Source organism: Coregonus clupeaformis, chromosome 27 (assembly GCF_020615455.1).
Source record: "Coregonus clupeaformis isolate EN_2021a chromosome 27, ASM2061545v1, whole genome shotgun sequence".
NCBI lineage: Eukaryota > Metazoa > Chordata > Actinopteri > Salmoniformes > Salmonidae > Coregonus > Coregonus clupeaformis.
Genome location: NC_059218.1, coordinates 32,311,015 through 32,326,048, shown reverse-complemented (window position 1 = coordinate 32,326,048; position 15,034 = coordinate 32,311,015). Strand labels below are relative to the sequence as shown.

The following is a 15,034-nucleotide window of genomic DNA, read 5'->3' as shown; positions in this document are numbered from 1 at the left end:
ATTGTCATGCCAGGGTTGTGCGTTCAATTCCAGTAGTGAGTGCATACATTTTTTGTACTTGTCCCCCATGGGAATCGAACCCAATTGAAAAATGTAACCACTCACTACTGTAAATCACTCTGGATAAGTAGGACAGTAGTGAGTGTATACACTACCGTTCAAAAGTTTGGGGTCACTTAGAAATGTACTTGTTTTCTAAAGAAAAGCCATTTTTTGTCCATTAAAATAACATCAAATTGATTAGAAATACAGTGTAGACATTGTTAATGTTGTAAATGGCTATTGTAGTTAGAAACGGCTGATTTTTTATGGAATATCTACATAGGCGTACAGAGGCCCATTATCAGCAACCATCAGTCCTGTGTTCCAATGGCACGTTGAGTTTGCTAATCCAAGTTTATCATTTTAAAAGGTTAATTGATCATTAGAAAACCCTTTTGCAATTATGTTAGCAAAGCTGAAAACTGCTGTGCTGATTAAAGAAGCAATAAAACTGGCCTTCTTGAGACTAGTTGAGTATCTGGAGCATCAGCAATTGTGGGTTCGATTACAGACTCAAAATGGCCAGAAACAAATAACTTTCTTCTGAAACTCGTCAGTCTATTCTTGTTCTGAGAAATGAAGGCTATTCCATGCGAGAAATTGCCAAGAAACGGAAGATCTCGTACAACGCTGTGTACTACTCCCTTCACAGAACAGAGCAAACTGGCTCTAACCAGAATAGAAAGAGGAGTGGGAGGCCCCGGTGCACAACTGAGCAAGAGGACAAATACATTAGAGTGTCTAGTTTGAGAAACAGGTGCCTCACAGGTCCTCAACTGGCAGCTTCATTAAATAGTACCCGCAAAACACCAGCGTCAACAGTGAAGAGGCAACTCCGGGATGCTGACCTTCTAGGCAGAGTTGCAAAGAAAAAGCCATATCTCAGACTGGCCATCTTAATCTTTTATTTTTATTGGCCAGTCTGAGATATAGCATCCCGGAGTTGCCTCTTATTTCTGATCAATTTGATGTTATTTTAATGGACCAAAAATGTGCTTTTCTTTCGAAAACAAGGACATTACTAAGTGCCCCCAAACTTTTGAACGGTAGTTATTCGTACTTGTCCCCCATGGGAATCGAACCCACAACCCTGGCGTATACCCCCCCCCCACCTTGTCACAACACAACTGATTGGCTCAAACGCATTAAGAAGGAAAGAAATTCCACAAATTAACTTTTAAGAAGGCACACCTGTTAATTGAAATGCATTCCAGGTGACTACCTCATGAAGCTGGTTGAGAGTGTGCAAAGCTGTCATCAAGGCAAAGGGTGGCTATTTGAAGAATCTCAAATATAAAATATATTTTGATTTGTTTAACACTTGTTGGGTTACTACGTGATTCCATATGTGTTATTTCATAGTTTTAATATATTTACTATTATTCTACAATGTAAAAAATAGTAAAGAATAAAGAAGAACCCTTGAATGAGTAGGTGTGTCCAAACTTGTTTTGCTATCCATTTGAGGAAACTGGGGTCGTCACTAGTTATTACAGCCACAAAGTCATAACTCCCGCCTATTTCTACAATTTCTCTTCTTAAAATCTGATTTTAAACCTAACCCAAACCCTAACCTCAACCCTAACCTTAACCACACTGCTAACCTTATGTCTAATCCTAACCTTAAAATCAGACCAAAAAGTAACAACAAAAAACATTCATGAATTTTTACAATATGGGCCTAGACAATCTTGTCTTTGTGGCTGTGGTAACTAGTGGGACCGGAAACTTGAGTGGGCGAGTCATGTGCGGGTACGACAACGTAATTGACCTAATATGGATAGAGATTCCGCCTGTTAATATCTTTCATTCAAAAGAGGATCACATCTATCACAGACTATTAGGCTCGCTTCAGCGTGATGGTTTATAGATTTGGGACACTTCCCTCAATCATCAATATAATTTACATTGTATATACCAGTCTGGAGTTGGGTTTTGTCTTTTATATCACTCTGACATTGCTCTTATAGTTAATGAGATAGTGTGGCCGAGCGGTCTAAGGCGCTGGATTAAGGCTCCAGTCTCTTCGGGGGCGTGGGTTCGAATCCCACCGCTGTCAGATATTTTTCTTGAACGGTGCTCTCAATTGCTTTTATTGAACTGTGCAATAGAATAAATCAGTTTAACTTGTCTGGATGTATACTTTTTACATGTATGCTTTTTCTTTACCAGGAGTTTTTCTTGCACGACTAATACTAGTGTTACCATGTTGGGTTGGTAGGCTATGCAAGTGTTGCCGGGCATTGGAAGGTTCATATCCGACCTGTAGACGCCACGGTAGTTACATCTCAATTCTCGGGATCAACCTGCTGGTTTCAATGTGAGGCTGGAGTTTCACCCCACCCCCTTACAAGGAACGCCATTTTGTTGACGTTCCATCCACCTTTAATGAGTCTCCACCCTCAATATGACAATAGGCTACTCTGCCTTTTCAACTAATAGCATATGGTTTTCAATGACATAGCTTACTCCCCATTATGATTTTTATGGATTTTAAAACTGATCAACCCCTGGTAAGGCTTGACCGTATATGGGCACACTGCCATATGTCTTTCATTCTTTTGGCTGACCACCCCTTTAAACCTGCGGCTCCCAGGATGACGAATGACGTCATCAAGCCATCTTCGTTCCCCTCCAAGTGTCTGTTTATTACATGTTCATTACAGTAGTGGCACAGAGGAGTCTAGCGGTAGCTCAGTTATAATATAACGATATTGGCGAAGCACACGAACGGAGAAAAGGGGAACATTTACAAGGGGGGAATAAACACATATTGGTGGTAAACATTATCACTCCCTCCTATAGAAAACGCCAAAAGAGTGAATCGACTGAGAGGGAGCGAGAGGAAAAAGAACGCTGAAGGCAACCCACTCAATAGCCACTTATTAGGCGAATAGCCTACATTCCAGTCGGACTTGCGTACATTAATAAACCATCATAGGAAATGTGAGTATCACCCTGTTGCCTAGCCTACTTGTGACATTTATTTTCTTTGTTTGCCTGTTGTCTAATGTGAATGTATCTTTCCGTGGTCGGTGGGTAGCAGGGTGTAAGTCTATTTGTTGTTCAGAAATGTTTTTAGAAAGCCAATTAAATTAACAATTGTCTCCAAGGCATATATGGCATTTGAATCGTGCGTCAGGCTTAAATAACACTATAATTCCATGATCATTGTGTTTATTTACTATTTGATGTTTATTTATCGACATTTACTGACAATACATTATAACACACATAGGTTAAATAGCATATCCAACATTAGCCTATAGGCTATTCCATAGGCGTTGAATAACGGTTACTCATTGGCCCCTGTTGTCAGCCATATTTCTTTACAACGTATTTCAGTCACGTTGGCTATTTATAATTAGTTATATTTATTCACATTTAAAATATAAATTTTTTTATAATTGGAATTGGACATGCACGCGTTTTCTCCGGGTTGGACTGGTTTGATTTGAATGGGTTGACGTCCGTGTATTCGTCTGTAGGCTATCTCCATATCCATTTGTAAAATGAAATTGGAATTGAAAGTAGAAAACCTTCACATTTCTAATTTGGTTATTTGGATTTGGATTTCTGCCATTCCTCTCTAGACAAATGAATGGATACTGCTCAAAATACATTTATTATGAGCAACTTTGACCTAATAACATATTTTCTTTCATTCAACACGTTGAACATCTTATTAGAGAACCAATACATCCATATTATCTTGGATGTAATTATGGACTTGGACTATTATTAACTATTATTAGCCATTTTGTGGGCTTATCCTTTTATATTGCTAACCAACGGTGGGGGTCGGGGTAACTGACGTTCATATCTGTCGATTGTCACGCGAGGACGGGCAATTTTTAAAGTATTTTATTTGATCAGTCAAGGGTACACTGGCGATGTGGGCGTTTTCCACTCCTTTCCTTGACAAGCTATAGGCCTACTATGTTCAGTCGTGTTTTTTTGTGTGTGTTTTTTTGCGACTGCTAGGCTATAGGACGCAGGTGTTTCACTGCCAGGGAAGATGGCCGTGTTAGTCTTTTCTCTGTCGATTCGTGCATACAAACAAGCTGTTGAAACAGACCACATCTCGTTGAAGCCAGGCAACAAATGTTAGTGTTACATCTTCAACATGCTGTTGATAAACACATGTAGCCATACCATTGGTTATGCATTTATCCTATTGCCTCACTGTAACGCCCGCGATAAATTGGTGGTGACATCGCTTTCAGACGAAACTCAGGACCATCCTCAACTTTTCTACAAATATGAAACCACCTCTCCTTATGCTAACTGCAATGGGAGAAATGTTGGGGAACCATGCAACGCCCGTGCCAATCCTCATTTTCAGAACTGGACAGCGCTGCCTGTCGCTGTTTTTTCCAACAGTGCTGAAACAGACTTGCAGGCTAGAGTCCACTGTTTTTGTGGCTATGGTGTGTGTGAGCGCTGTCTCGTAATGGATGAGAGACGATTTGTAAATGCTTCATCAGAATGTTTATGTCAATCGGTCATATGAAGCCCATAAAGCAGTGAAGAAATACGGGTAGTTAGGCCTACTAGTTAATGTAGTTGCCTATTAATAGCAAAAGGCTAATTGTCATGTGTGTGTCTGTATTATGATCAAGCAGAGCATGACAGCTGTTTTTCAAAGGGAATATGAAAATGTTACTGGCTGATAGGCTGATTATCTTGACAAGGGACGTTTCTTTCGCCCTGTTGGTTGAGGACGTTGCCAATGTGAGTTAGGCCTGCACTGTAAACGAAAAACTGTAATTTATATGGTAATTTTAGGTATTATCAGTAAAATAACTCTGAAACCTTTTACTGCAGCATATTGGAAATTATGGTGCCTTGTGGGAAAATGGCTCTATTTCGATTGGTACTGTGCACACCACAGAATACAGTACTGTACTGTATCTTTAGACTGCTAAAAACCTTTGATTCTGGCTCATTAACATATTTGGAGGCATATTTGTTGCATCCGCGAGTGAGAATGCCGTACCAATTTAATTTCTATTTGGTTATAGAGTCCCATCAATTTAAACAGAATAGTGGACAGATTGAAGTGGCAGCAAGTCTTGAACCTTAAATGGTTGAGCATTTTGCCAGGTCCTTTTGGTCTGTTTTGCCCTGTAGTCGCTGCCAGTTTGGAAGCCTTTGTTAAGGCCTCTAGAGGCCAAGTGACATAAAACACAAAATATTCATGAATATGCTGTAATGTGTAAACCCTTTACCTAGCAGCAAACCTGCTTGCACCAATCCCTTGTAATTACAGTAAAATACTGTGAAATACAAACCCCTCCCCTCAATGAATTAATAAATTCATTCATTCCAATCACGGTAGCATTTACTTTTTTTACAGCATAATACAGTCAAATGTACGGTATTGTACTGTGTGTCATTACACAGTACTTGCTTTGATACTGTATTTATATTACAGTAGGTGTACTCTAATATGAAATACATAATTTTAATTGCCACCTAGCTGCCTGTAAGCTACTGTCAAATTCATGGTAACCCCTTTACAGTGTGGTCTTGCCCTGGGTTCCCCCCAAGGCTGCTGTCGACACTCCATTACTCTTATTTCCGAGGATAGCTTACACAATCCATTTCGTCGTGCACTTTCAATATGTTCCCCGTCACTGTGCACACAATCCACCCTCTCCTTTTATCTTGAGGCCCTGAGAAAACAATGGTTGTTGTAGGCAATGTGGGGAATGATGTACAAAACATACAGGGTGAGTTGCCAATAACCGTCCTCGTCCATCGTTCATCTTACTTTTCCTCGCGGCGCAATGACGATGGCCTCTTCCGCGGGGAAGGTGAAAGAGCCTGGGCAGGATTTGGCCTCTAAAAATATAATTGTTGTAAACGAGATGAGAAAGAACACGAGCGACCTCACTAATGACATCACTAACATAATGGAGGCTCCCAGTAAAACACATAAGATTTGGGTAGCATAATGATTAATGTGGCAAAATGACACAAGTGTTTCCAGACAGGGCTTGCTTTGGACTGATAAGCCAGGCAAACGAAAACATCGAGAGTGTACAGAAGGATTTGTAGCCACATTATTAGCTGTGTGTGACGGCCTTAAAGGTTACCTTTATACTGAGTTTTGTCTCACTCTGGTGGAGAAAGTGGGTCACTACAGACAGGAAGCAGCCTCCAGATGTAGTTGAGAAACAAGATTGAAAGTGGTTCATACTCAATGCTGTGCATTAATTACTACCCACTTATCCCTATGATACCCCTATGATACCCCTATGATGATACAATAATGAAAAGGCTACAGAGACTTCAAATTAAATAACAATTTCAGTTTGATACTCACTCTCACATACAGGTAGAGTTATTATGAACACTAGTACTTTCCTAAAGCCATTTATAGTACAGTGTTTGACCCCTGATTGAGGGTGCAGTTACAGTTACACAACTATTGCTCTATGTGGGTGCTGGAAATACTGGCGAGACTCAATAAACGCTGAGTTACTAACACAGCTCAGCTCCATGGTCACATAGTGAGTTACTAACACAGCTCAGCTCCATGGTCACATAGTGAGTTACTAACACAGCTCAGCTCCATGGTCCACATAGTGAGTTACTAACACAGCTCAGCTCCATGGTCCACATAGTGAGTTACTAACACAGCTCAGCTCCATGGTCCACATAGTGAGTTACTAACACAGTTCAGCTCCATGGTCCACATAGTGTGTTACTAACACAGCTCAGCTCCATGGTCCACATAGTGAGTTACTAACACAGTTCAGCTCCATGGTCACACAGTGAGTTACTAACACAGCTCAGCTCCATGGTCCACATAGTGAGTTACTAACACAGCTCAGCTCCATGGTCCACATAGTGAGTTACTAACACAGCTCAGCTCCATGGTCCACATAGTGAGTTACTAACACAGCTCAGCTCCATGGTCCACATAGTGAGTTACTAACACAGCTCAGCTCCATGGTCACATAGTGAGTTACTAACACAGCTCAGCTCCATGGTCCACATAGTGAGTTACTAACACAGCTCAGCTCCATGGTCACATAGTGAGTTACTAACACAGCTCAGCTCCATGGTCACATAGTGAGTTACTAACACAGCTTTAGCAGGACTGAAACAGAGCAAAGGGAGCACACAGAGGAAGGACTACCTGGCATTCTCATAATATTTTGGGCCTTTCCAGTGCCATTCCATTTTTTCAAAGACTTTAATCTAGCCTACATTTGGAACTATATGATCAAATAGTCAAGGTTTTGAAAAAAGAACAACTGCAGTGAGCTCATAATGAAAATAAAGAATGCCACATTCATATCATTTGGTGAGAAGTAATGAGTTATTGTACACAGTTGTAGATGGTCAGAATACATGGGCAGAATAGATTGATAGGACCAGACTTGTGGTAATTGCTTCAGGATGTATGATTGTCGTCCATTCGTTTCCCCTTAGAACAGCCCTAAAAATGCCCAGCTGAGGCTTGTAGGTCAGGTTGGTATGTCTGCTGGACATGACAGGCAGAATATATGGGTCATCTTCATGTTTCCTTTAGGAAGATGCCGTTAGGACAGATAGTATGCCAGCCAGTCATTATGATTAGCTTTCTTTCTATTTTTCTATCGTCTTGGTTGTAAAAACATTTGATTCCTGTCTGTAATTAGAGAGAGAGAGCATCATTTATCAATTTATTCAGCTTTTTATTCAGCTTTCAGATGTAGATGCCTTCTTAGGACAGAGAATGCGATGGTTTGGATTCATTAATTCAGAACCTCACTGAATGTATTTCAGTAGTTGGTGTTATGAATGCAGTGGAAAGGTCCGTAAGCACAGCTGATTCGTATCATTGTATTTCATGCTTAGTGGATCATTTTATCTAGGCCCTTGGATCCTGGTGTTTGGTGTTACTGTTCAGTAGTTGTAAACCATTCAGCCTGTTGCTGAGGCTCATTAAAGAGAGGTATTCTGCCTCTTTTTCCCATCATCCAGTCAAGCTGTTGACTTGATACAAACCTATAACGTTGAGATTCTGCCTCAGTGAGTACTGTGATGGTGGATAATTCCAAGCAGCCATGATTTGATAGTAACTTATTTTACTTCTATGTACCAAAGGGATTGGTTTGACTATTTAGTAGATGCATGCATTACTACATGACCATTCTTACATCATTGAAGGTGAATAGACTGACTGACGAGTTGTGTTTGATTGGCAGGTCTGCCCCAGCAGCTGCCGGCGCCCCCCCCGCAGATGGAGCGGCGCCCCCTCCCAACCTCACTAGCAACCGCCGCCTGCAGCAGACACAGGCTCAGGTGGATGAGGTGAGTAACATGCAGACACACTCACCTTGTATTACGCACATACTGACCCACAGAAATATCATAACGTTGCTCACATGTTGTGAATAGTCACAAGCTGACATGGACTGGATGAATGCGTGTCCAACACACTAATGTAAACAATACATTACTGTATGTAACACTGTGGAGCACACACAGCCACTCAGTCTGAGATGATTGAGTGATTCACCCTGTATGTTTTCGGCCCATGTGTCTGCCCTCCCCAGGTGGTGGATATCATGCGTGTAAACGTGGATAAGGTTCTGGAGCGTGATCAGAAGCTGTCAGAGCTGGATGATCGGGCTGATGCCCTGCAGGCTGGAGCCTCACAGTTTGAGACCAGCGCTGCAAAACTCAAGAACAAGTACTGGTGGAAGAATGCCAAGGTAATAGACTGTGATAGATTGTCCTTTGGTCAACATTTATTTATGATAATAGTAGTTCCCTTTGAGGCTTGAAGTATACCTCGTGATTGACCTCATGTTCCATCACCCCTGATTTACTGCCTCTCCATGTCCAACTCTGCTTCCTTCAGATGATGATTATCCTGGGACTGATATGTGCGATTGTCCTCATTGTCATCATCGGTAAGGGTCACACCCACACTCTCCCTGCCATGGCAGTTTGAATGAAGATATACTCTCTGCTTCAATAGTATATTTTTTCTCACCCCCTCTCTCTCTCGCTCTCTCTCTCTCTCTCTCTCTCTCTCTCTTTTGCTCTCTGTCTCTCTAATTCTCTCTCTCGCCAGTCTACTTCAGCACCTAAGATGAGTGGCTCCTACCCCAGTCTGCAGTCAAGACTGCCCGCTCCCTTGCAACAGAAAATCCTTTAAATTGATGAGAAAATTATCCACTGACGATTAATTTATTAAATTGCTCCCAAATAGTCTCAATATGACCCTGCCCTGAACCCCCTGACCCCCTCAGCCCCTGCTTCCACCGCCTCACCTCTGGACTCCTGTCAATCTTCGTCCTGTAAATCTGTGGCCCCGCCTCCATTGTAAATACTTACCTGCTTTTCTAATCTGTCGTTCATACTCAGAACCCAATACTTGTTGTGATTGTTACCGATGACAACAGAAAGGAAAATGATGACCCTGGTGATAATTGTTATATTCCAGAAATATGTAGAGTTCTTTGTAGAGTTTTATTCTGATATAATGTTTTTGTAGGTTGTGTGTGGGTGTGCGTTTTGTATTTTTGTATTTTTTTTTATTAATTTGACTTATGCTTCAGATTTGAACTACTGCCTATTAATCAGAGTGTGTATATTTTGCACGTTCTCTCTTACTGTTCTCTGCCTGTCTCTGGATTTCTCTGTCTTGCTCTGGCTCACACAGAGTATAGGTGCATCTTTGCACAGTGACATAGTCTCCTTTAACTGAGGTACTTCATCAATATTCCCATCCTCTTCTCCCATCTTTTCCTTCTCTCTCTCTCTCTCTTTCTCTCTCTCTCCTATACCATTTAGCCGTACTGTCTCTTTAGAATCCTTTCACCATTTCTGTTTTTTTTCTGTTCATGTTTCCCTGTCTATCTTTTCCCAGTCATATACCTTCTCTTTTTAAACTGCCATTAGAATTGTACCAATGTCTGGAGATGTTTATTTTTATTTTACTTAGTGTCTTATTTCGAGAACATTCCTTCATGGCAGTCTAGTACAAATGCTGTCAGTGTAGCACATGTATGTGTAAGTATCTTTCAAAAACTGAAAATAGATAACCTGTATAAAGTTATCGTAAATATTATCGCAGATATCAATCTAACAAGCCAGAGTGGGGAAAAGAACAATATTGATAGAAAGGAGGGCATAATAGTTTTTGTTTGGTGGATCATCATTTTAACCTGTTTAATTTGTTCATTTCAGCAACATAAAATTACATAAAGTTGCTGTGACAATGCACCAATCCTACAGAGGTGTCATGACTAACACACACTAAGTAATCACAATGACACAGTGAAGCCTTAGTCTCTGATCAAAATATATCACATTAATGGTCAAAACATTCCCATACACTCTTTATTTTGTGTAGGGGGTGGCTGACTGAAAAGAGGTAGGCGGTGTGAAATGCACAAAGAACTTTGTTTTTGATGGCGCTGTCTGACTGGTCAACAGAATGACCGGCCGAGATAGAACCTCATGCAGCAAAACCTCACCTATTGATGTGCACATACACAGACAACTCAGCCTTATTTGAAAGTGAAGTTACAATTATTAAGATGGATGAAGCAATTGGCATGGACACACAGTAGTAGAAAAAAGATGATCTAGAGAACGGGACTAACTTGGCCCATGGGTGCCAGCTTCATAGACAGATTCAGAGTTGCTGTAAAACTGAAGTGAACATTCCTAGAAATGTAATGAAAAACCATCTTAACATTCCCAACACACAAGATAGAGTGAGCGTTTAGCTAGTGCTGTGGTTCTCTCTCTTTCTTACATTTCCTCCCTAGTTACTGCCTTTTTCTTTTTTAAACATAGTAATAAAGTCTATTTTATATAGTATATTTTTGTGTTTGTGTGAAGCTGAGAGGTAAAGAGGAGACTGAACTCAATCAGGGCTTCACTAACTGATACGAGCAGTGAGCTCCTCTCTACCTCTGCGTTGTGTGTGTACGTGTCTTTTTTCGGTTCAGCTCTGTAAGATTAACACTGCCAAGTAACTAGGGAGAGGCTTTTATTTTCTGTTATTTTCTCATTGGTGCCCTTAATGGTATGGTCTAAGTGGATTGCTCTTGCATGGTCACCTCTTGTCCCATGCCCCTGTATATGCCTACCTGTTGCTAGTGCTATCTATCTGCCAGCTCTGTTAGTCTACTTTATGAGTAGTAACAGAAAGACCCCTGGAACTGTGGGATACACAGTTGTTCCCATAGGTTGTGCCACTTCAACATGACCTCTTGCCCTCTGTTCCACCGGATCTGCATACTTCCTACATCCTCCTGTTTCTCCTCCGTTCCCAGCTCCCCCCACACTGATTCAGGATCCTACACTGTGAGTGTGTGTGTGAGTGTGTGTTGGTAAAACTCTTGACAGATTAGGCCGCTTAGACCTCACAGATGTGGACCAGCTGTTTCCATGACAACTAAATTAGATGAGCAGAGTGGGGAGGTAACAGATTAGCCCACTGACTGTCTTTCAGACGGGTCAGGTTTGCCATTTTGCCAGGTATGCTCAAGGAATATTCCTATGCTACATGTACACTGACAGAGCCCCCCCAACCACCCATCACATTATGAATAAACAACAAATATTATCTTGCTCTCTCTTGCCCCCCTCTCCCCCCTTCTCATTCATTCTCTCTCTCTCTCTCTCTCTCTCTCTCTCTCTCTCTCTCTCTCTCTCTCTCTCTCTCTCTCTCTCTCTCTCTCTCTCTCCCTCTCTCTCTCTCTCTCTCTCTCTCTCTCTCTCTCTCTCTCTCTCTCTCTCTCTCTCTCTCTCGCTCTCTCTCTCTCTCTCTCTCTCTCTCTCTCTCTCTCTCTCTCTCTCTCTCTCTCTCTCTCTCTCTCTCTCTCTCTCTCTCTCTCTCTCTCTCTCTCTCTCTCTCTCTCTCTCTATCACACACAAGTTAAAGGAAATGGCCTTATCCATTATATCCCTGTAAAGCATATTCTCCACCCTACCCCTTTATTCCATTTAAGTAGAGCAAACTAATTCAGAGGAAAATTACCAAAGACCAGATTTTCTTGCTTGGGCTGCCAACTGCCATCAAAAACAAGTAGAGTAACACAACATATTTTACCCGTGTCACTTTAAAAGCAATGGTACTGGTACCTGTTTTTGAAAGCTTACCCTTAACCCAAAATACCTAGTCAAATGACCTTTTAACCCTTTCAGATCTTAGTTAGTATGTCATACCGGCAAATAGATGGTGACATTATGTGCTATTTGAAGATATGCAAGAGAAACCAAATCTAAGTAAAACGTGCTTCAGCCCCCTTCCCCCACCATAAAACTACTTTAATCTATACCAAGTCTTTAGACACATGCTCCTATAACTAATAATAGCACAACTCCTCTTTTTTGTGTCTCTGTCGTTCTGACAACAATTTAAAGATAAAAAATATGAACTTTATCTAAAGCTGTTAAACAAAACAAACAAAACATGTATAAAAAAAAGTCTGTATTGTCTGGTGTTGTATTGTGGGGGTGTATTTGGGGGAAGGGGGTTCCTATTTCCTCAGGTCGGAGATTATAACAGTTAATCAAAATCTACAAGGTGAGGACAAAAAACTACATGAAAGCTATATAAACATTTGAATAGCAAATAATTACAATTTCGAGTTATTATTGTCTCAGTGGATTGGAGTGACATGACACTATGGGTCGGGGTAGGACTGCTGTGTTGTTCACAAATCCAAGGGTTGTCCTAAGAGTGCTCAGTAAATTTGGATACAAAGATAGACAAATTGATGTTATGTGAGTGCTCATTTTCTGTTGCTTTTTTTCTCCGTGAGGAAGGGTCTGCACAACTTTTAATGTCCTGGCACTTTTTTTCTGTTGTATTCTGGGTGTATTTTGCAGGGCTAGGATATGATGTGGATGAGAATATTGTGTTATTGCCAACCCTAAGAGGTGTTCAGTGACTTCAACATAGGAGGGAACCTTTTGAGGCACTGGACCTTCACAGGTTGGCTATAAAATCACAATGCTCTCACCAATACAAAATGTCGGACCCTATGTTTTCTTTGTAATTTGCATAAAGTTAGTAATAACTTTGGTGTGATGTCATTGGCTTAGGTTGTGTGTACATTGGAAGAGGGGGGAAAGATGAACTATGTTTATTTTTGTTTGAACTGTTCATTTTGGGGAGGGAATATTATTTTGTTATTTGGGGACTGGGGTTGGGGAAGTGACAGTCAACATTACCTCTGTTTGCCTGGCCTTTCAGGAGGGAATAGACTGGGGGATCATGGGTAATGTGTTCTGTTCAGTCTGTTTTATTTAATTTATTGTGTTTTAGTTTTGAATGGGATTGGATATTAAACAAGGTGGATTACAATGTACAGAGGAAACCAATTGAAAACCAGAAGTACATAAAACACAATTGTAGTGTAAATCTATCAATATCTTATTATATTGATGAACATCATGGAAATATATATATATATATATATATATATATATTGGAAAACCAATCATTCTGATGACCTGTGTTTATTGTTCAGAGTTAGCAATTCCCAGCGTGTGTGTGCGTGTGTTTGAAAATAATGAGGAAATTAAATAAAATCTATGATAAAATGGGTCCAAATACAATTGATAATTGTACAACTGTGTTGCAAACCAGATATATTCATTGACTACATATGTCACCAAGACAGGATGGTATATATCACTTGAATTTGAGCTAGAAAGAGATGAATCACACACCAAAAACATGAACCTAAAATAACTATAAGTTGTCTTCACAAAATATTTTTGCAGACAGCCATCACGTAGCTTTCATGGAATGTATGGATCAAACACATAATCTCGCACCTATTTAGGGTTTCATCATCCTGGAGAGAAGATGTGGATTTTACAATTATATTTAGGCTAGCTAGGGTTACTATGGGAAAGTGCCCATCCATGTTAGTCAAGAAAACATTTGTTGAGTGTTCAGATCACCAACATTGTGAATTCACTCCAAAAAGAAGGAACCAAGGGCCAAGTTAGAAGAACACTGTGTGGACTGTACACTCATATGAAGTTGTATGTAATTGAAATGGGCACAGCACATTCATAGAATTATTATAACACAGATTTCTACACTTTTGCCATAGGAATTATAGGTTTGAGTCAACATTTCATTGGTTTGACATTAGTGTTTAGGTATGTCCCCTCACAATGCCTAGAGAGGGAAAATGTAGTCTTGTCAGGCGAAGGCCTCAGCAGGGGTGTATTCATTACGGAAACCGTTTACCGTTTAAGAACGAAATGGTCCATCCCTGTTTCATTTCCATTTGCTTCTGTTTAAAGGTGCAATATGCAGAAATCGGTACACCATTTCCTGGTTGCTAAAATTCTAAAAGTTCCCTTAATTTCAGTTTATGTGACAAAACAAGCAAATGTAGATAATCATTGTACCATCTAAACCACTGTGAAATATATTTTCAATAACCATAAATATTGCATTTCAGCTGTTTGAAGCTGGTGTACAAAAGCCAAAGGAAAAGATGCAAAAACGAAACTTAACAACGGGAAGCATAGAAATAGTGCACATAGAACAGATCTACCGTTTCTTAGACATGGTTTCAATGAGAATGACAGATCTATAACTCACATTTCTATGTGAATTTGATAGGGTCGCCGCAAAAGTTACATATTGCAGCCTTAAGAATCTTTTTGCAACAGAATCGGCTGAATGAATACACCCCAGGTAGGCAGGTCCAAACAGTCAGTAGCACCACCCAGTGGATGTTTACTTTTACAATTACTTCACTGATTTGTGAATGCATGTCACCCCATGTGTCACCCCCCATAGCTGCACCACATGACACATGTTGATGGTGTTACTGCCTTAGAGAGGTGAGATGAAATGAGATTACATTTTAATGCCCAAAGGGAAATTTTAACAATATAAAGAATTAAGATACCATAAGGATCTAGAAACAATTAGAATCTGAAAACAATTCAAGGGGATGGACTGACTGACACTGTATTTCATTTAATAATGGCTCTT

The 15,034-nt window shown here is 40.4% G+C and overlaps 1 protein-coding gene and 1 non-coding gene across 2 annotated transcripts; both read left to right on the top strand.

The window, feature by feature from the left end:
• The first annotated feature begins 2,019 nt into the window (after positions 1 to 2,019).
• Positions 2,020 to 2,101, top strand: trnal-aag. The gene has a single exon. It is a non-coding gene; the product is annotated as a tRNA-Leu (tRNA).
• A 569-nt stretch (positions 2,102 to 2,670) lies between these two features.
• On the top strand, positions 2,671 to 10,284 carry LOC121541802 (vesicle-associated membrane protein 2). Its single transcript, XM_041851106.2, has 5 exons — positions 2,671 to 2,988; positions 8,247 to 8,352; positions 8,598 to 8,756; positions 8,906 to 8,957; positions 9,122 to 10,284. Coding segments are annotated over exons 1-5 (336 nt in total). The 5' UTR covers positions 2,671 to 2,986; the 3' UTR covers positions 9,139 to 10,284.
• Positions 10,285 to 15,034: the final 4,750 nt, after the last annotated feature.

Excerpts from the sequence above, each read along its gene's own strand:
- LOC121541802 (XM_041851106.2), top strand. Across the intron at positions 8,353-8,597 it reads CACAGGCTCAGGTGGATGAG|GTGGTGGATATCATGCGTGT; the intron begins GTGAGTAACATG and ends TGCCCTCCCCAG. Across the intron at positions 8,757-8,905 it reads ACTGGTGGAAGAATGCCAAG|ATGATGATTATCCTGGGACT; the intron begins GTAATAGACTGT and ends TGCTTCCTTCAG.